At 43.1% G+C, this 21,220-nt stretch overlaps 1 protein-coding gene and 1 long non-coding RNA gene across 4 annotated transcripts in view; both read right to left on the reverse strand.

Moving 5' to 3' along the window:
• Positions 1–11,094, reverse strand: part of fam20cb (FAM20C golgi associated secretory pathway kinase b) — a 47,255-nt gene extending 36,161 nt beyond the window's left edge. For both annotated transcript variants that reach the window (XR_013627009.1, XM_058062247.2), the window contains exons 1-3: positions 10,411–11,094; positions 9,874–10,049; positions 4,366–4,444 (exon numbers count right to left, since the gene is read on the reverse strand). Coding sequence is in view for 1 of the 2 variants with exons in the window: in XM_058062247.2 (XP_057918230.2) it covers positions 4,366–4,444; positions 9,874–10,049; positions 10,411–10,922 (767 nt within the window). In the remaining variant the exon portion in view is untranslated. The remainder of the gene's footprint in view (positions 1–4,365; positions 4,445–9,873; positions 10,050–10,410) is intronic.
• Positions 11,095–11,725: 631 nt separating this feature from the next.
• On the reverse strand, positions 11,726–19,980 carry LOC144898148 (uncharacterized). 2 transcript variants are annotated; one of them, XR_013627051.1, is made up of 3 exons: positions 19,822–19,980; positions 17,472–17,529; positions 11,726–11,906 (listed from the first exon to the last, which is right to left on the reverse strand). It is a non-coding gene; the product is annotated as an uncharacterized LOC144898148 (long non-coding RNA). The 2 variants fall into 2 exon arrangements; XR_013627052.1 differs by lacking the exons at positions 17,472–17,529; positions 19,822–19,980 and adding an exon at positions 12,010–12,213.
• Positions 19,981–21,220: the final 1,240 nt, after the last annotated feature.

A 21,220-nucleotide genomic window follows, 5' to 3' on the forward strand; every position in this document is an offset into this window, starting at 1 on the left:
AGCAAGTCAGACTATCTCAACTACTATTACTGTTGTTTCATTTCACTGTTGTGATGCTTTGTATTGAAAATTCATATCCATCCTATATCGATGGGCATAACAATGGATGCTTTTGGTAGGCCTTCATGCTTTATGTCTTATACTCCACTTCTACTCCTGACTTGTCACGGATATTCTGCACATTTAATGGAGACATTTCCTCCTCTTATTTGGTCTGTCGATACATTATTGACACAAACAAGGTGACATTATCACCCCCTCCCCCTAATGTCAATCAAAGATGTCTCATGGTCCCAAATCAGCACAATTATGGATCGCCCCGCTGGGAGGTCAGCCAGCGTGCCTTGTAAGAATACTCTCATTGATTTGGATGCGACTGAGCCAGCCGGCTGATTGGCAAGCGATACAATTAAGTGGGAGCAGGATGGAGCGGAAGACCATCATTACATCCATCATCAGTCCTTCCCCCCGCCTCCATTGGTCGATCATCCACGCTCATCGTCTAATGGGCTTTGTGCGCTCCCAGACTAATTTCACTGTAAATATTACAATCATCTCCCTGAAATAACACCGGAACAAAGCAGTCATGATGGAGACACAGAGGAAAGAAAGACATGAAAAGGAAAAAGAGCTGTGTAAAGTACGGCGATCGGACGGGAACACACGATGTGGCATTCTTGTCGCCTGTCTGTTAAAGATGTGGGAATAGATTTTCATGGAATGAATCATTGAAGGCAATCTGCCAACATGCTGGGGAAGACTTCATTACTGTAGGTGCAAATGCACAATTTCATTTAACAATATGGTCACCACTGCGATGACTGTAAAATGTATAGCAGCGTAGAACTCAGCGATATTGCGCCACATTGTGCTTGGAATTTTGCACCAGCCAAAAAGTCACAATGAAGAAAAAAAACACAACAAGTCAGAGTTTAGCAGTGACATCAGTGTTGCCACCCGTCTGCTGGCGGCACCCTGTAAACAAATGGCTTTTGGGTAACAGCCTTTACATGCTAAAAGAATTGAGGTTTGGTGGTTGTTTAAACAGTATACTCCCACTTTTATTGATAGATACACCCATAAAGACGTCTATTTTTGACACACACTGTAGATAAAATCAACTTTTGCATCTAAGCATACAACAATGGAGTATTTAAGTGCCAAATTTCAACCCTTGGCAAAAAAGTAGTATATAAAAATATTAAGAAATATACTTTTGTGGGGGGGAGTGAATGCTGAATCACAAATGTGCACATGAAAACACTGAAATATGAAACATTTTTGCATTAAATGTTTTCTCCTTAAGAGTACAGTAACCCCTTGTGTCTTTGCACTTTGAATTTTACAGTCACTGTTTTTCAAACTATATTAATTAATAAATCTTTGCTTTTTGTGTTTGAATATGGTTCATTATTATTTGAAAAAGATGCATATTTAAGCATACATTTACATATTTTTTGCCGAAAATCAGTTTCAAGCATGAGAATACCTAAATATATAGAAATATTCAGAAGACGCATTCAAGGACATTGTGATATGTAGTATTCCACACTGGTCACTAGGTGTCATTAATGTTACGTTCATGTTCAATGAGGCATGATTGCTGGAATAGCAGATTTTTCTTGCAGGTTTGAATTATCACAACAGGCACAATAATCCCAAACACAAGCTAAGGTTGCGGTTGTAACCCTCAATTTTCAACTCCTGACTTCACTTCCTGTCCGCCACCCACAGTTACAGCAACACTCACGAGCACAAGTCTTATTTATGGCTTACTTTGTCATATTATGTCTAGTATATTGGGTAATACGATTGGAAAGGAGACCACAGGTGACTTATTTCATGTCTAGAAGGCTCCGATAATGCTAAAATCCATATTTAGCGGGTCGTACAGAGGTTTTCCATGCTCCGATTCATAAGGAAGGAATCAATAAACTGCAATAAAAGAGGGATAACTACCATGAAACAAAAGTATGATGCATACATCTGAGGGTTTTCCGAGGATGTGGACTATGGTCGAGATAATAACCGAACATAGTCATTGCAGTCTCAGGTAATGTCCCCCAAAAGCGCAGCACAATACTGCTGGTCTGGAGAAAAACATCATCCGGTGCCTTATTAGATTAGTAGGGTTGGAATATGTCGGGAAAGCTGCAGACACAGCGTCACTGGGCGGAGTCGTCATGACATCATACTAAGCTTACGCACAAGTAGGATGGAAGCTAAACAAGCTGCCAAGCTAAACAATTGGAATTGAGTCAGTACTGAAGTGTACGCCTTCAGCGCTACTTCCTGTGGATGTTTGAATTTTGACATTTAGGCACAAACCTCATTGGAAAATTCCAACATTTTTGCGGACTGTCAATGCGGTTCCATTAATTGACTGATTGTTTTTTTACAGTCTTCAGTAGCCTTTTTGGGAAAGACAGTAATAGTAGTAGTAGTAGTAGTAGTAGTAGTAGTCTGATCAGTTTGTGCTGCTCTTGGAAGACTTTCAAGGCAAACAAGAAAAAGAAAATCAATAACCGAGGCTCTAAACTGATTCATGCTTGCTTTTAGGGCCAAAAAGGAAGAAAACAGGAGAAAGCAAACGATCCAAGATGCTATAAGGAAGCAGCCAGGAATGATAGCAGTTCTCAGATATCCATATGATCGATATGGCTACCCAGACATCACACACACATGGAAGAGGACATGTGGAGGATGCTGATTGTGGGAGGGGGGTGGCGTGTGGAATGTGACATCTCTGATGGAAATGGCGGGAATGATCTGGCAAGACCTTGATCGCAGTCCGAATGAGCACACACACACACACACACACACACACACACACAAACATGGGCTGCCCTATTTCCTTCAAGTCAAGTGCATTCAAGCGAGATGGGGGCGGGGAGCGGCGACAGAAGAAACCGCCAACCCCTCCCTGCCCCTTCCCTCCCTTCCTGCCTGCCTGCCTGCCTTTGGTCTTCAGGATTATCAAACATCACACAGCTCTGACAAGCACAACTGTTAAGCAACAGATTTACGTCTGAGCCAATCATTCCATGCTTTGTCCCCCCCCCCCTAAATTGTCCTCTCACATTTGGGTTGAAATTCCAGGCGAAGCACTGTAATAATCTCAGGATTTGGACACCATTGATCCTCTCACCTTTTCTTCCCTCACACCTCCGCTCTCCTCTCTCCATCCTTCCCCATCTCAGCTTTCCTCTTCCAGGCCCGTCAGGATGATTTCAGGCTTGTTGCGTCGGGCCTGACTTAGTGTCATACGACTGAAGCGGTAATTACAAGCGTCTCCGGGTAGTTTTTTTTTTTTCCTCGCTACCTATCAAGCGCTGGCTTAACCTCGTTTTCCATGCTGACAAGCGGGGGCCAAACATGGAGCCGTGTAGAACGCCATTAACCCACAATTAAATTACAATCAGCATAACAAAAAGATGGGTGACATTTAAATCCACAAATTGAGACGGGATTAGGAGCAAAGAGGACTCCTCTCCTCGTGTGTTATCATCCAAATGCGACATAGTGGATAAAGGCAACGTGAATTAATCAAACTTTTCACTGTGTCTACCAATGGGGGGGCTTTGCTTATCTCTAAAAGCCAACACAAAGTGCAGGGGTACAATTTGGTAGAAAAGGAGAATAAAGTACAAGTCCCACTCATGCGCACCTATTCCCAAGTCTGTCACCTTTTATGTCATAATAGGAAATGACTCCAAAGAGGTGCGGCTCGGCAAATGAACCACAAAAGCTCCAAGCACATCGTGTCTGGCACCATTATGGAGGACAGACAGCCAATGTAACCATAAATAATAACTCGTGCAAGAATGACGTCTGAAAGGCTGCAGCTTTCACCTCCGACTGGCCGCTAAGCCAGAAAGTGCAGTTCTAATATGGTATTACCGCTTAAAACCGGCAGTTAAATTGTCCATCACGGGCGGCTAGCGCGATAACGTGATGTCAACATTTCTTTCAGCAGCCTTTTCATTCACTTTACGAGCCAATTGGCAAGAAATCTCAGCCGATGATAGCGCCATGCTAGCAGCTCTGCGAGGCAAACCGGAGCTGTCTCTCACGAGAGCATCGTGTGCAACCATCTTTATTTGGTTTTAAGTGGAGCTGGCCGTGTGTTTTAAGCTCTTACTTACAGTAAGTAGTAAGTCATATGCACCAATTACGGTTTTGCAGCATGCCTATAAAAGCAAAACCTCCCAAATATTGGAAAGAAATATCTGGTATTCATCCAGATAGTCTGTACTGATGTAACACAAGCAGACATATTGTTGCTCATATGCTAGAACATTTCTTATGTGACACGAACAATGAACAAAACGGACAACAGCGAGGAAAACAATAATTAGAACTTACTTCATGGGTTTGAAGAGAGCTTGGCCGTAGTTCTGGAAGGTCATAATGAGCTTGAGCTGGGTGCCTCCCGATTTCATTGCTGTTGGAGGAAAACAGACAAACACAAACTATGATTAACCTAGTTTACAAAGAGTTGCTTTCTGAAATGAAAGGTCAGATGAGAACTGAAATGTACGAGAAAACCAAATCCATTCGGACATAACAAATAATGCAAATCCGATTCATCCATTCCAGACAAAAAATATTGAGTGGAAGGAGGAGAGGAGAGTCGAGAAGAGGAGAGGAGAGGGGAGCCACGCTGACACTGTTTCATTCTAGTCTGTTTCAAGCTTAGCTATAAAAAGTGGACGCTTAGAGCTGTACACTCACTTGAACTTTGAACTTGAACTGTAACCTCCAGCAGCAGGTCCAATCATCATAACACACAAAGGCCCGGCTCACTGTCTGTCTCCCTGAAAGCATTCTCCCTGCAACCTGTGCTAACTAAAGAACCTTTACATTACAGTCATATTGTAAAAGACAATATCTTTGTCATTTGCTACGGTGCCTTTCTTGAATTGAATATTTCTCGCCTTTTTTATCAAATCGCTTGGGCGCCTCATCAGCGCAGACTGTGCTGGACAGGAGGAAAGAAGGAAGGAAGGAAGGAAGGAAGGACGGATGGAAGGAAGGAAGGAAGGAAAGAAGGAAGGAAAGAAGGAAGGAAAGAAGGAAGGAAAGAAGGAAATATGGAAGTAAGGGAGTAAGAAAGTAAGGGAGCAAGGAAGTAAGGGAGCAAGGAAGCATGGGAGCAAGGAAGCAAGGGAGCAAGGAAGCAAGGGAGCAAGGAAGCAAGGGAGCAAGGGAGCAAGGAAGCAAGGGAGCAAGGAAGCAAGGGAGCAAGGAAGCAAGCAAGCAAGCAAGCAAGCAAGCAAGGAAGGAAGGAAGGAAGGAAGGAAGGAAAGAAGGAAGGAAAGAAGGAAATATGGAAGTAAGGGAGTAAGAAAGTAAGGGAGCAAGGAAGTAAGGGAGCAAGGAAGCAAGGAAGCAAGGGAGCAAGGAAGCATGGGAGCATGGGAGCAAGGAAGCAAGGAAGCAAGGAAGCAAGGAAGCAAGCAAGCAAGCAAGCAAGCAAGCAAGCAAGCAAGCAAGGAAGGAAGGAAGGAAGGAAGGAAGGAAGGAAGGAAAGAAGGAAAGAAGGAAATATGGAAGTAAGGGAGTAAGAAAGTAAGGGAGCAAGGAAGTAAGGGAGCAAGGAAGCATGGGAGCAAGGAAGCAAGGGAGCAAGGAAGCAAGGGAGCAAGGAAGCAAGGGAGCAAGGGAGCAAGGGAGCAAGGGAGCAAGGGAGCAAGGGAGCAAGGAAGCAAGGAAGCAAGCAAGCAAGCAAGCAAGCAAGCAAGCAAGGAAGGAAGGAAGGAAGGAAAGAAGGAAGGAAAGAAGGAAGTAAGGAAAGAAGGAAATATGGAAGTAAGGGAGTAAGAAAGTAAGGGAGCAAGGAAGTAAGGGAGCAAGGAAGCAAGGGAGCAAGGAAGCAAGGGAGCAAGGGAGCAAGGAAGCATGGGAGCAAGGGAGCAAGGAAGCAAGGGAGCAAGGAAGCAAGCAAGCAAGCAAGCAAGCAAGCAAGGAAGGAAGGAAGGAAGGACGGAAGGAAGGAAGGAAGGAAGGAAGGAAGGAAGGAAGGAAGGAAGGGAGGAAGGAAGGGAGGAAGGAAGGAAGGAACCACACACACAATGGGTTCCGATTTGGAATCTGTCTATAGTGTCCTAACAACCACTGGCCATTTTTCACAGAGAGTGAATCTCCCCTTCTCGGACGCTCTGTTAGGGTACTTGACTGGTGGGTTGAAGCATACTGTTTGGCCAAGATAGCCTCGGATAAGCTTAAAGCCTGGATGGATGGATGGATGGATGGATGGATGGATGGATGGATGGATGGATGGACACCTTATTAGCGTCTTTTTAAATAAAAACCCTTCTATAGGAAAATGCGCAACACCACAAAGTGTTTAAATGAGGAGCATGAACTAAAATGTCTAAACAAAAAAACTGAGCCGTTTCACTAAACCCTTAGCTAAGCTCCATAGCATCCAAAGCCTGTGTTTCAGCTGTTTGTTGAAAAGCTTTCTCATAAAGCTGCAAAAAATTGAACACGAAAAACAAGACAGGTAATAAACCTATTAAGTGTACTACCACTAACTATGCATTTGTACCTGCATGCCAGGATGATTACACCAACGAGGCATCACAACATGACACTACTAGACACGACTAGTCAATGACAGGCGTTATGGATTGGATATGGAACAAGACGTGATGGTTGCAAATGTGTGTATATGTGCCAATGTTTGTGTCTGAGGGAGGCGAAGGCCAGCAGGCCCTCTGCTCCCCTGATGTTTACTCTCACTGTGTATTCTCCGGAGCACCTCCCTCCCTCCCTCCCTCCCTCTTGTGCTTCCTGTCTGTGTTCCTATTCATCCCCATTCCCCCTCTTTGAACATGATAGTGCATTCAAAAAAGGTGCTCATGGGACTGGGCTCACTACAGGTGTGAAGACTGAGATTTCCAAAATAAGCAAGCATGTTTGTTATTTCTACTCAGTTCCATCAACCCAAATGTGTGCCTTGAACCAAAGAACTATTTAGTTTTAACAAATAAAATGTCATGCAATAGCATGTGAATGTTTGGAGAAAACTACCTCAGCATTAGAGTTAAGCCATGCCTTTTATGTCTTTATATTATTTATTTATTTAACTTATGTAAGTATGATGTGGTCAGTACAGAGCAGGCTTCATCTACCTCTGCATTCACTTTAAAATGTTGGTGTTGCTACTCAGCTGTTGGTGTCAAGCAGCATTAATGCTGAGTCAACATTTGGCGCCGTTACACTTTTTTACAACAGTCGCTGTGTTGTGCAATACACTTGTTAATAAATGACTATGTGGTAAAAGATAGCTATGTTTTCCTTCCCACTTTCTCATGCACTCCAAATTATTATTAAAGTCTAAAAAAAACTAAGTTGGATTTTCAGAAATAACAGCTCTCTCTGCTCTGTCCTCTTGCAGTTTATCTTAATAAACGCCACTGGTAAAAGGGAGCTACATTTTCCTTCCTGCTTTCTCATGCACTCCAAATCATTATTAAAGTCTAAAAAAAACTAAGTTGGATTATCAGAAATAACAGCTCTCGCTGCTCTGGCCTCTTGCAGTTTAGGTAAATAAACACCACTGGTAAAAGAGAGCTACATTTTCCTTCCCGCTTTCTCATGCATTCCAAATCATTATTAAAGTCTAAAGAAACTATGTTGGACTCTCAGAAATAACAGCTCTTGCTGCTCTGGCCTCTTGCAGTTTAGGTAAATAAACACCACAGCTATCATGAGAGCACTTATTCACTGGTCACTCACTGGTTAACTTATTTTTACACTTGCATGACTATCTAGACTAATGAAAAAGAAGTTGTTGGTGTATCCTCCATACAAGCGGTGCTATCCTTAAGTTGAGATAATAACATAGCGCTGTTAGCTTGTGTTGCTGTTGTGCCCCGGGCCTGTGTGTGTCACGACTCTGTAATTACTGAGTCACCATGTATTTAACTAGCTGGAGAGTGCCTTCCTCTATCCACCCAGAGTCAGAGCGCAAAAAGGGGGGCTGGGGGGACCTTGCAGCAATGAAGCAGAAATAAACATGTAAAAGAAATCCAGGAAGGGTTCCTCTTCTAAACAGTTCACCCATACTCATCGGTAAGTGCTTCATCTTTGCTTAAGGCTACTTCCCTCTTTCCCATAGACCCAAAAAGCCAGAATTCTGCGATGCCTTTTAAGAGTTACTGCAACATGAGCGGCCCTGAGGCAAGAAGCACTTCTGGAATTTGGGAACTGGACTGAGCCAAACAGGAAGACTATCCCTCCTGAATTAAAAAAAAAAAAAACAGCAGCTCTGTCAGGTGTTCACTTTCACTTGCAACTGAAGGCTTTTTTGGCTTTCGATGGAGAATCTCATTTACATGGCGCCTGTCAATCAAGCACTATTTGATTGGTGATCAATCTACAGACGAGCTGTGTAGAGACTTGCAGGTGTTCTTCCAGGCTTGATGTATTCTGCTTTGCTGTTCTGGGACCGCATGAGGGCTGATTTGGCCTTATAAGGCTGATCAGTGGGAGAAATATTACAGGACAAGCCTGAGGGCAGCTTGCATCTTCATGCATCCTTGCGTGTGTTCATAATGCTGCTTGTGAAGGCGAGTAGGTGATCGTTAAAGATCTTCTACTGTATATAACCAACCATTCTGATGATTGTAAAAACCTATTGCAAAGATCCTCTAAATCAGGGGTCTCAAACACATGACCCGCGGGCCAAATATGGCACGCAGGACACTAGCTTGAGGCCCCCGCCTTGATATGAAAGTTTAATGTTAGTGCGGCCCGCGCAAGTTTGATATGGATGCTGTATGGTATCATGTACCCAGAAAAAATTATTACGTTTGATTAATGTTCATGTTAAAGGTTAAATAACTGTTAATAGTTATTCTCCCTATCCGTGTGGAAGTGGTAAGTTTTTGGCTTTTTAAGTTTAAAGGAAATAACTTGGAGGCTACCGTTTAGGTCGCTAGCTCTCTAGTTTGCGAGTTAGCATGTGTCTCAAGACCCTGCAGTTGCGCAATATGTTGTAAATAAAAAGAGTATAAATGTGACTATAGTCGTGTTTTGTCATGTCTACAGGGCTCTAATAATGCTTTGTTCATTTTAATCTGAAAAAAATAATTTGTCTACCCACCAACTATATGTGATTTTCTTTATTCTTGATTTGTTTATTTATTTTATTATTTCTTATTTTGTGTAGAAAAATAAAAAGTAAGATATTTGAGAACAGTGGAATGTTTTATCAGAACTTTTCTTGTAGAAAATCGGAACCAAAGCAACGTTCATTCATTTTTCTGTTTTTTTTTCTGTTTTCTGAAAACCTGATGCGGCCCAGCCTCACCCAGACCCTAGCTCCGGTGGCCCCCAGGTAAATTGAGTTTGAGACCCCTGCTCTACATGTTTCAAGGTCCCCAAAACACTAGTCCGTGAGAGGGGCGGAACAAGGCTGCGGGAGGCATCCTTGAATGCACCATAGTCGTGTGCTTGGAGTTAAAGTTGTGTATAGCTTTCTCCGATGCTGACATGTTTGTTGTGTTGTTGTTTCAAAATGCTGATACTGTGTCTGAATGTGGAAAGGTGAGCTTTGATGACATATCTATTTGGAGTTCCAGCGGTACTTAACCTCAAGTTAATCAACTTCATCCTAATAGGTGCTCAGTTACGTTGTGCTAGTCTTTGTTTCATACACAACATGATATTATGCTGTGGTGGCACAGCACTGCATTACAATACAATACATTACACTACATTACAATACAATACATTACACTACATTACAATACAATACATTACACTACATTACATACATTACATTACAGGCCGCCAGAGGTTTGTTGGACCATTAAGTACTGTAATAGCATCTCTGGGGAAGGTACTCTACTTGGTACTCACCCACGCTGGTGATCCTCTGGACGACCAGGTCCTTCAGCAGCGCGTCGATGACAGGATTGTGTCTGGAGTAGAGTTCGTAACGATTGATTCCAATGTGGAAGCGTAGCCAGTTGGGATAAGAGTCCGCCGTCAGCTCGCCGGTCGGGCTGAACTCGTCTGGGTTGCCTTCGCCGTTCCTGGGAGAGAGTAACAATATTCATTCATTCATTTTCCTGGAGCCTATCCCAGCTGTCTTCGGGCGTGAGGACTGGTGGCCAGCCAATCACAGGGCACATATAGACAAACAACCATTCACACTCACATTCATACCTGTGGCCAATTAACCTAGCATGTTTTTGGAATGTGGGAGGAAACCGGAGTACCCGGAAAAAACCCACGCATGCAAACACACAGAGATGGCCGAGGGTGGGATTGAACCCTGGTCTCCTAGCTGTGAGGTCTGCGCGCTAACCACTAGACCGCCGTGCCGCCGAGTAACAATATATTTTTAAAATATATTTTGTACTAATTGTGTAAAAAAAAATAGAACTACTTAACCATTCCCGCTCTGCTGCTTTGGGGTCAAAGCGGATGTCCGTGTTGACGTTAAACAGCGTGTCTTCATCCGTGAGCGCCGGCAGGGCCCGTTTGTATAAAGGGTGTTCATACAAGGCGGCCAGCCTGGAGCCTTTCAACGGGGTGTTCTTGCTCACGGTGGCGTCCTGGATGAACTGCCTCTTCCTGTCTCCACGCTGCCCGTAGAGCTCCAGCTTCCTGAATCCTTGAGATTTGTCTCCCGCCACCGGGACCTTCTCCAAGGAATGGGAGGAGACGTTGGAGGTGGCGGGGTCGTTGCTGAAGTCCTGGAGGATGCGCAGGGTGTGCTTGTTGGGCCAGCCTTGCTTGGCCCAGCTTCGAGGCTCCTCGCTGGGCGTGTGCAAGCAGGAGCATCCGTCTGTTCCATGCCTCTCCAGCTTGGGCAGCAGGTCTATCATGATGTGCATGGAGCACGCCACCAAGAACACCATGAGGATCAAAACCCGGAATTTCCTCAGGAGGATCATCTTCATGGTCTCCCTTTTCAGCAGATGTGAGTATTTACTGCAGATGATGAGCACGCAGATGCACAGGCTGACTACATCACTGATGATGTTGATCAGACTGGACGCCAGTCTAATGAAATACACATTAAACACCAAGGACCCATCTTCACTTGCCGTCTTGAGTAGAGGATTCAGCGTTCAAGCGAGTACAGTTTCTTGCTGGAATTTATGTGGGGATTTTAAAGGGTTAAAAACACCAAGGAGAGTCCGGGTGGCCCGGGTCGAGCGGGTTCAGACCAACGGTCGACTTGCGCAAGCCACACATCCTCGTCACACGACCGCCTCTGCGCCTCGGCGGTGCGCAGCGAACAGGTTCTTGAGCCCCGACGCGCTGAAGTACGAATCCCTTAAACGTGGATGTCCGGAGGCGCTCGTGGGTCCTCACACGCCATGGATCCGGACTTCAATGTCACAGGAAAGTCCCCGCAAGTGGTGAATCATCCACACGCAAAAATCCACAAAGTGTACCGAACGGACAGGTAGAGAACACCTCCAGGGGTTGCAGCTTTAAGAGAAAGCACGTCTTTTAGCGAGTGGGCATCTGGGTGGGTGTGTTAAATGTGATGCTGGAGCCAAAGACAAGATCCTGCCTTTCTGCTCTGCGTCACTGAACGCACATTGGCTGAGCTCAGATGCACAGAGAAAGAGAGAGACACATAAACGCCTCTCTGTTCCTCTTCTTGGGACTATAACCTGCACTTCCACGTCGTGCAGGAAGAGGGCGTCTTTTCACTGACCAATATTTAGCCTGGCTTTTAATACAGCATTTCTTTCCACCGGGAAAAATTCATCTACCGGAATCCCTCCGAAATGGAAATGCCTCCTTAGACGAGTGTGTCCATCAGTGAAACATTAGGCTGAGCCATTAGACTGCTCATCAGTCACTGCATCCACTCTGCTGCTAGGAGGCCACTTTGCAGCAATCTCGGCTTCGGTAATCAAGTTTGAGAGCTGCAAGATAAAAAAAAAAAACATTTCAGTTCTGTTCTTCTTTGAAGGCCTGGATACACAAGAAACACTTTTTTTTTTTTTTTTTTAAAAAAGGATACTTAACCTGAATTCCAAGTGAAGGTGACATCCTATACTATGTACAACACTACAGCAAGTAGATTTTAAAAAAACTATTTTCAGAAGAAAAAAAATATTTTCAGAAGTGTCAAATTACTGACCAAAAGGATATTTGTGTTGTTCAATACCCCGCCCCGCTTCAAAGACTAAAAGCCTTTTTGCCTTTGCCTTCAAGAGGTCAGGACTGTTAGAGTATTTGACCAAAATGACATAAAAGGAAGATTTTTTAGGGCTGTGGAGTTTAAATGCAAATCAATACATAGCATATTTTGTTCTTTTTGCATTTTGAGTTTAAATGCAGATCAATATATTGCATACTCTCATGTTCTTTTTGCATTTTGATACTATTTCCATCACCTGGTTACATTCCACCAGCTAATAAAGCCAATATTTGTGAATTTTTGTTCAGGAATATATCCCAAAATTACGCAATTCACTCCAAATGTAATTTTTTAAAACAAAAACAAATAATTAGGATATGTCACCAGTACTGGATTAAAAGAACAATTTTCACAATCACCAATTTTCAGTCATGTTCTGATGCTATATGGACTCCATGATAGCTAATGTTAGCAGCTAAACTTAGCCATACTCAGCAAAAATATAAACGTACCGGTTTTGGGGTACTCAAAGATCTAAAACTTTGTTATGTACACACAAGGATGCCTATCGCTTTCAAATATAGGTTACAAATCTGTCTATGAATATGTGCTAGTTAGCATTCATCAGTCATGATTCCTAATATACTGTATACACCTCACAGGGGTGGCGTATTTAGATGCTAATGAGACAGCATGCTTATTGCACTGGAGGGTGGCTACAGTAAAAGGTCACTCCAAAAATGTGCTGTTTTCAAAATGTAGCAGTTTTATTTATATACAATATATACCATATGTGATAGTAAATCTATTACACATGTATATGTTTATGAATATATTTTCTATGTTTCTAGTAGGAAGTAGCGCCTTTGGACTAGCTTGCAGGCTGAAAAGGTGTCAGCACCCCTGGAATAGATAATTTTGGGGAGGGGGGGTGGAGCATTTAAGGGGTGTGCCAAGGGGGGGCTGCACAGGGCGCCATTGAAGCTACAACAGCCACTGTTTCCCCAAAGAAATGGAGCTAAATATCACAGCCTTACTAATTCACGATTCACCTTTGACCTCTACAAATACAGCAGCCGGTGCAACAGTCTTCTTTAATGGCTAATTGGCACCGTGTGTTATGGCTCCGCTCACGCTTCCTGGCTTTGTGAAATAGGCAACTGGGACACGCCGTAAAGCGCTTGCATGTAATGTGGCGTGTGTACATGCATGAGTAAGCCATCATGCTGTTTGTGATTACCTCTCTGGATGAGTTTGTAATTAAAGTAGACCTGAGAGAGAGTGGAGGTTGGAAACCGCTAATGCAGCAGGTGGAAAGGAAAAGATTCATAAGGGGGGAGAAAAGTAGTAAGAGTGAAAGACTGGTTGGGAATGCTAATGAGGTGGATTGAGAAGGTATATAAACACAGGTGATGTGATGGCTTCATGCCGCAGTGGGACTGTTGATTGTGTTAAGACAACAGAGGGAAAACTGTATCTGAGAATGCAATTTAAAGTATGAAAAATAAACCCGCATTTACAGTTACATAGCGGGGTCATTGTTGCCTGTTTAAATACAGCATAGTGTCTAGGTCAGGGGTCTCAAACTCAATTTACTTGGGGGCCACTGGAGCTAGGGTCTGGGCAAGGCTGGGCCGCATCAGGTTCCCCCCCCCTCCAAAAAAAACGCATTTATTAAAAACAGAAAAATATACAAACTTTTTCAGTGCTTTGGTTCCAATTTTCTACAATAAAAGCTCTGATAAAACATTCCACTGTTCTCAAATATCTTAATTTTTATTTTTCTGCACAAAATAAGCTGAAAATAAATAAACAAATCAAGAATAAAGAAAATCAATCAATCAGTAATAAATAAATATAATAATAATAATAAAACAGCAAATAATAAAAACTTAAGAAACCACATATAGTTGGTGGGTAGACAAATGATTTTTTTAGATTAAAATGACCAAAGCATTATTAGAGCCCTGTAGACATGACAAAACACGACTATAGTCACATTTATACTCTTTTTATTTACAACATATTGCGCAACTGCAGGGTCTTGAGACACATGCTAACTCGCAAACTAGACAGCTAGCGACCTAAACGGTAGCCTTCGAGTTATTTCCTTTAAACTTAAATAGCCAAAAACTTACCACTTCCACACGGATAGGGAGGATAACTATTAAGAGTTATTTAACCTTTAACATGAACATTAATCAAACGTAATATTTTTTTCTGGGTACATGATACCGTACAGCATCCATATCAAACTTGCGCGGGACGCACTAATATTAAACTTTCATATCAAGGCGCGGGCCTCAAACTAGTGTCCTGCGGGCCACATTTGGCCCACCAGCCGCATGTTTGAGACCCCTGGTCTAGGTCCTAACAAAGTAGAGCTTTTATCAGACCGCTTCCTCTGCCACGTTGTTTGGTGTCATTGCAGGGGGGGGGGGAGTGATGCTTGTTGCCTGTCCACATGTCATGTGGCCCGTCCACTCGCCTGAGGTGAAACAACCCTGAGATGAATGTGTATTGATGTCAGCCAGCCGTGAATCACAGTGGTCAATGGGTCAGCGCTTCCTCACAAGGCCCCTGTCTAATGTGATTGTTGCAAAAGCAGCACTTTGGTTCTGGCTCAGTTGGCGTTATAGGACACCCATAGGACAGACAACAAATATCCTATTCCCAACTATTGTCAAATTACATTAGAGCCACTATTATTATTATTATTATATATATTATTACAGCTGTCTTCGGGCGAGAGGCGGGGTACACCCTGGACTGGTGGCCAGCTAATCACAGGGCACATATAGACAAACAACCATTCACACTCACATTCATACCTATGGACAATTTGGAGTCGCTAATTAACCTAGCATGTTTTTGGAATGTGGGAGGAAACCGGAGTACCCGCAGAAAACCCACGCATGCACGGGGAGAACATGCAAACTCCACACAGAGAGGGTGGAATTGAACCCTGGTCTCCTAGCTGTGAGGTCTGCGCGCTAACCACTCGACCGCCGTGCCGCCCCCTCCATTTTTATCATTTCATTTTCTACCGCTTTTCCTCACGAGGGTCGCGGGGGGTGCTGGAGCCTATCCCAGCTGTCTTCAGGCGAGAGGCGGGGTACACCCTGGACTGGTGGCCAGCCAATCACAGGGCACATATAGACAAACAACCATTCACACTCACATTCATACCTATGGACAATTTGGAGTCACCAATTAACCTAGCATGTTTTTGGAATGTGGGAGAAAACCCACGCATGCACGGGAGAACATGCAAACTCCACACAAAGAGCGTGGAATTGAACCCTGGTCTACTAGCTGTGAGGTCTGCGTGCTAACCACTAGTCCACCGTGCCGCCCCCTCCATTTTTATTTTGAATAAAATGCAACTGGTGTACATATCAAATGCAAATCTTCCATTTTTTTATGAAGGTTCTTTCTTATCACAAAGTGTGCCATACAGTAGGAGATTGACAGAGAAAACAGCCTGCCCCGATATGTGATGTGACAACAGTATTAAAGGCGTCCAAGCTTTGCACAGACAAGATCAGGAGGAGGTGGAGGGCATCGGAACAGATAGCTGACTGCAGCACAGGCTGTAAATTCACAAGATTTATATCCCGGATTCTTCCACGGTGAGATAGCACAACACAGGAGAGAGAGTGATTCACGGCTGCACGCTTGCATGGAATTCTTACTGGATTGACACAAGTCGCCGTAAGGGTTCATTCAAGTCAACGTGACAAGGACTTTGCTTTGGCTATTCTGATTAGCATGGAACACAGCATCTTTACATCCATGATGGGCGGTATGATTTACCATCTAGGTTGTACATTTGTACTAATTATATATATAAAAGATATTACCCAGTCTTATGATAAACACTTTTTATTGTTAAACGTACAGCCTCCGAATTTAAGGGGGGTATGTTCAATTCATTAGTGGGAATCCGCCCTTGGCATGACCAGGCTTTAGTGGAATAACCATCGCTAATTTCCATCACTTGAGCAGCTGCATCGGGTACAGAAGATTTGAATTGATATTACAGATAACAATGGCCTCTGTTGACCCCAATAAGCACCGGCACCGCTCCCGCTCTCTCCTCATCCCTCCTCTCCTCGCCTCGGCTGCTCTTTGACAAAGCAGACGTGCCGACACACACATTTCAACTGTCATAATAATCACTTCCTGAAAACACACAGCGCCTTTTGAGGCTTTCTGCAAATTGCTCTAAGCCACTCCCAGAGGATCTTCTCTTCTGTTCGCCACTCAACAGCTTGTAATTCTTCTTTATTTACTTCCTTATAGCATTTGAGTGGAGGGATGTTGCTTTTTGTTGATTCATTTATCACTTGTGCTTTAAATTGCAATATTCACGGATAAACTAGTGTTCTTCAAGATGATCCCATAAGGGCTTTAGACACAATTGCGGTTAAACTAAACGTCTATGCTAGGACTACGTTAAAAAGCCATAGCATTTCAGTATGTGGAATCAAACTATGGAACGGATTGAGTAAGGAAATCAAACAATGCCCAACGACGAGCCAATTCAAGAAACAATACAAGCAGTTGATGTTTGCTAAATACAAGGATGAAGAGTTGTGGTATATATATGACTATATTGACACTTACTATGGTACCCATTATGTCATTGGATGCTCATATCACCTCGTACTTTGGTACGGGACAAAAAAAAAACTTAAATAAAATTTTAAAAAAAACAAAATTATAGGAAAAAAAATATTAGGAAAGCAGGAAGTGAACAAATGTAACAGTTACTGATTGTAAAAGTACCAGATGGAGGGGTAGGATTTAATAAGCTTTGCTTCTTCCTACTCCTTTTGGACATGTGGAACTGTGAACTGATTATGGGATGCATTTAATTGTAATCTGATGCATGTTCAAATGAAATATAACCATTACCATTACCATTACCAAATACATTGTTGAAGTTTGATAGCATCTGTCCTGTGAATACAAAACGTGTAGTGGGCGGAGTCCACAGTAAAGACCCACTTACCTTCCACTCCTCCTACTGTAAGTTACAAATAGCTCCTTGCCTGCTATTAGAAGGCTTCACGGAATAACTCAGCCGTTTAGTATTTTACTCTACTGAAAGAATGACTGACCAACAGAAATGAAGGCACATAAATCCGAAGGCTCGGAAGTACACAATAAGAATGTCTGGTCCTGCTGTTAAAAGCGGGTCTATATCAGGATGTTATTGAAAAGTTTTCCCCCGCAGGAGCCCGTCTGCCCTCATGGTGTTATCAGACTGTGGAAGTGACACAATAACCTTGGGCTTATTTGTGAGAAAGTCTGGGAAGCCATCGGTCACGACTGCACTCACCCAGGCGATGTCTGGTCCCCCGTGACTTGGTCCCATACCTCGGAACTGAGCCGCACGCCTAAAGGGAGGGGAAGAAGAGTGTTGTTAAAATGTGGGGCTTGTGTGCGTGGTTGCACCCAAACAGAAGCCCGTGCTGTGTTTGTCCTAGTGGCTGCTCTTTAATCCTAAAATGAAACCTTCAGGCCGGGGATACTTTAATGAAGGCTGCTTGAATATTTGGCTGGTTTATTTTAACGTGCGGTTCTGTTGACCGCTAGACCGCCCCGTCACCGCGTGCACAGCTCCGGTACAGATCTAGCCGGGACCCTCATTACCCAGCATGCATATGTGATGAATTAGAACATTCCATTTCATGCCAATATCTGACTTACAAGAACTGCCATTTGGATATTATATAAAAAAACATCTTATCTGTATGCTTTAATGCTTTTATGGATACCATCTCACAAAAATCAACATTTATAAGTGCAGCTGAAAAGGAATTTATGAGGGAAAAGCCTCATAGTGATGACTTGGAACAACCAAATGCCCCGCAGAGGCATGACTGCACTGCCAAATGCAGTGGGAGTGGAGCACTAAATCTCACTGAAATCTCTCAGAGCTGAAAAGGGAGACACATCCAGCAGTCATTAAGTCATAATGATAGAGAAAGAGGAATATCTCCAAAAATTTGACTGGAGGCCAAGGCCATTAGGAGATGATGTATGACGCCGTCCCACGGTGGATCTTTAGTCATTGTGTCTAATATGCAGCGTACACCTACCTTATTAAGGCTGACTTTGCAACTATATTTTTATATTTATATTAAACGTGTCTAACTTGATGACTTTATCTTTGAGTCTCTCCTCAATTCATTCAATTTGACAGGTGTACTTATGATTAAGAGCAGCTGTTAGTGGTTTTGCCTACACTGTACGCTAGGGTGCATCAAATTTAAATTCATAATATCAATTTGGCTGGCATTCCATTTTTTTTTCTAATGAACATAAAAATGTCTTTTGTTTTGTGTAGTTTTGAGGAAATCCATTGTGATTTAGGGGTGCCACCTCACACATGAACATTTGTAAAAATTTAGGAAAATGTGCAATTTCTAATGTGCAATTGCCAAAAAGTTGACCTGGAAATGTTGAGTACAATGAACTTCTATACAGCATCATTTTCTATAGGGTCATCAAAGGGGGCCCAGACCAAAGACCAAGCTGCGACTGCTAGTCTGAAAGGAACTCGTTGTTGAGGGCAGCATCTTATCTGCACAGTGCCTAAAATAATTAATGGAATAAAGTGAATATCAAGATTATGTAGGACTACAGTACCACTCTCAATAAATATGAGGCATCAGTAATACTGTCTACTCTATATTACTCTTGTTGATGTTATGCTTGATCAGCTATTAGCTAACTGTCATTAGAAATGAGCACTAAATACCTATAAATATGACTACAAATCATTCAAATTACAAAGACAAAACCACAAATTTGCTAGTAATATGCAATAGGAGTATAAATACCAACAAAAACATAAAAATCACCTCAGATCTCCGTGGCGACCGTTGAACTGTTCACCACTTTATTCCACAAAAACAGATGTATGGTGGCACCCCTAAATGATCATGTATTGGAAAAATATTTTCTATGTGTTGTTTCAGCTAGGAGACCAGGGTTCAATTCCACCCTCGGCCATCTCTGTGTGGAGTTTGCATGTTCTCCCCCCGTGCATGTGTGGGTTTTCTCCGGGTACTCCGGTTTCCTCCCACATTCCAAAAAACATGCTAGGTTAATTAGCCACTCCAAATTGTACATAGGTATGAATGTGAGTGTGAATGGTTGTTTGTCTACTATATGTGCCCTGTGATTGGCTGGCCACCAGTCCAGGGTGTACCCCGCCTCTCGCCCGAGAACAGCTAGGAAAAGCGGTAGAAAATGAATGAATGAATGTTTCTACACATATTGGAACACTTTTAGTACCCAGCCATATCAAAATTCAATAATTGTGTTTTTTGATGCACACTACTGTACACTTTACACACATGCAGCTTAGGACGATTCAAAGGGCCCAAACAGTCATGTGATGTGACAATAGGTATTTCAAAAGCATCATTACCAGACCTAGTTTTATGGGAAAGAAAAATGACCTTGCGTTTCATATATCTTGTGTCATACAGTCAAATTCTGGTAATGTGATGACTTAGTAAGATATTAAATAAACACTACGATCACATATATGCCGTGTAGTGGGATCACGCAACCAAACGGGAAAAGGCAAATGACTTTGCCAAACGCAGGTGTCTGCTCTTCGTACATAATTTAAGCATTATCAAGGTTCAGCTGCTCTGCATTAATGACACAATAACCTGGCGCCCCAATGTGCACGGAGGTGATAAACGCCGCTTGCAGCCTTCCGCCTCGTATCGCTTCATCCTCTCTCCGCCTCCTGTCTCCCCTCGTCGCCACTGTGGCGTGTCAACAAAGTCCCCATCAATGTCAGCCGCAAGAAGCACAAAAGTGTCTGCTTGAACCTGCGGTGGGTAGGAAAGACAGGACAGTTGCTTGGTAACATGGCAGCTTTTCTACGACAAGTCACTCCGACTTAGAGTGGCAGGTCAAAGTTAGACTTAAGTCCATCCACTGTTCAGTTGACTTCCTTAAACAGAGCGGTGCAGAATCTGGAAGATCTAGTAAGCTTTCTGTGTGGGTTATTGTGTGTAGCTGCTCTATAGGAGTGGACAACTCAATCCAAATGAGCATAATAGGTCCCCTTTAAGAAAGACACACAGAACAGCAACACAGCAAAAGGCCACAAGAAATGGAAAAGACAAAGGTTGCATTTGTATCAACAGTATAAGACGGCCATCTATATTCACACCCATCAAAAGGTCAAACCATTGTCCTGACATTCTCCAAACATCTGGACCACATATCCCCTCACCTGTTTTGGAAATGTTAGGCAAACGGAGAGGATAACTGGACAGAGGCCGCTCTGTTGCTAAAGTGTAGCTCCGGTGTGGAGTTTCAAGGAGATTGCAAGCGGCTTGACCTTTTAACGTGAGCCTCAGTGTGAGGGACTTTTCCCCCTCAGGGTGGAAAAAAAAAAGGTGTGTCTGCTGTTTCTTTAGGAGCTTTATTCAATAGAAAGCCAGTGAAAGCGACGCTGCTGTTTTTATTCCCATTTCTTTGGCAAATGTCAGGAAAAATAGCGATGGTGTCTGACCTTAATCCATCCATCCATTTGCAATCTCAGTGAGGAAATATTTCTTTATGATTGTACATGAATGGTTCTCACCGTGCAGCTACAGCAGATAGAACAAGTTGAATAGCCAATGTTAAATGCCACTTCTAATGTAAAGATGTGCCTTTACATTGTGGGGGGGCGGTATTCACAATTTTCAATTTTGAAGTTTTAAAACTTCTTTTCTTATAAGTGAATACACTATATGACACATCTTTTCAAGAGACAATACTATAGAAGGGAAACTTGATGTATTTTAAAGCAGTCAGTGTCCAGCTTGTCTGATTTATTGTTATATTTTAACTATGAAAATGAGTGGGCTGCACGGTGGTCGAGTGGTTAGCACGCAATGCTTCACAGCTAGGAGACCGGAGTTCAATTCCACCCTCGGCCATCTCTATGTGGACGTTGCATGTTCTCCCCGTGCATGCGTGGGTTTTCTCCGGGTACTCCGGTTTCCTCCCACATTCCAAAAACATGTAAATGAAATTTCACCCAATTAACCTAGCATGTTGTGGGAGGAA

Source organism: Doryrhamphus excisus, linkage group LG2 (genome assembly GCF_037039965.1).
Source record: "Doryrhamphus excisus strain RoL-2023G ecotype Guam linkage group LG2, RoL_Dexc_Guam_v1.1, whole genome shotgun sequence".
In the NCBI taxonomy this organism is placed as follows: Eukaryota; Metazoa; Chordata; class Actinopteri; order Syngnathiformes; family Syngnathidae; genus Doryrhamphus; species Doryrhamphus excisus.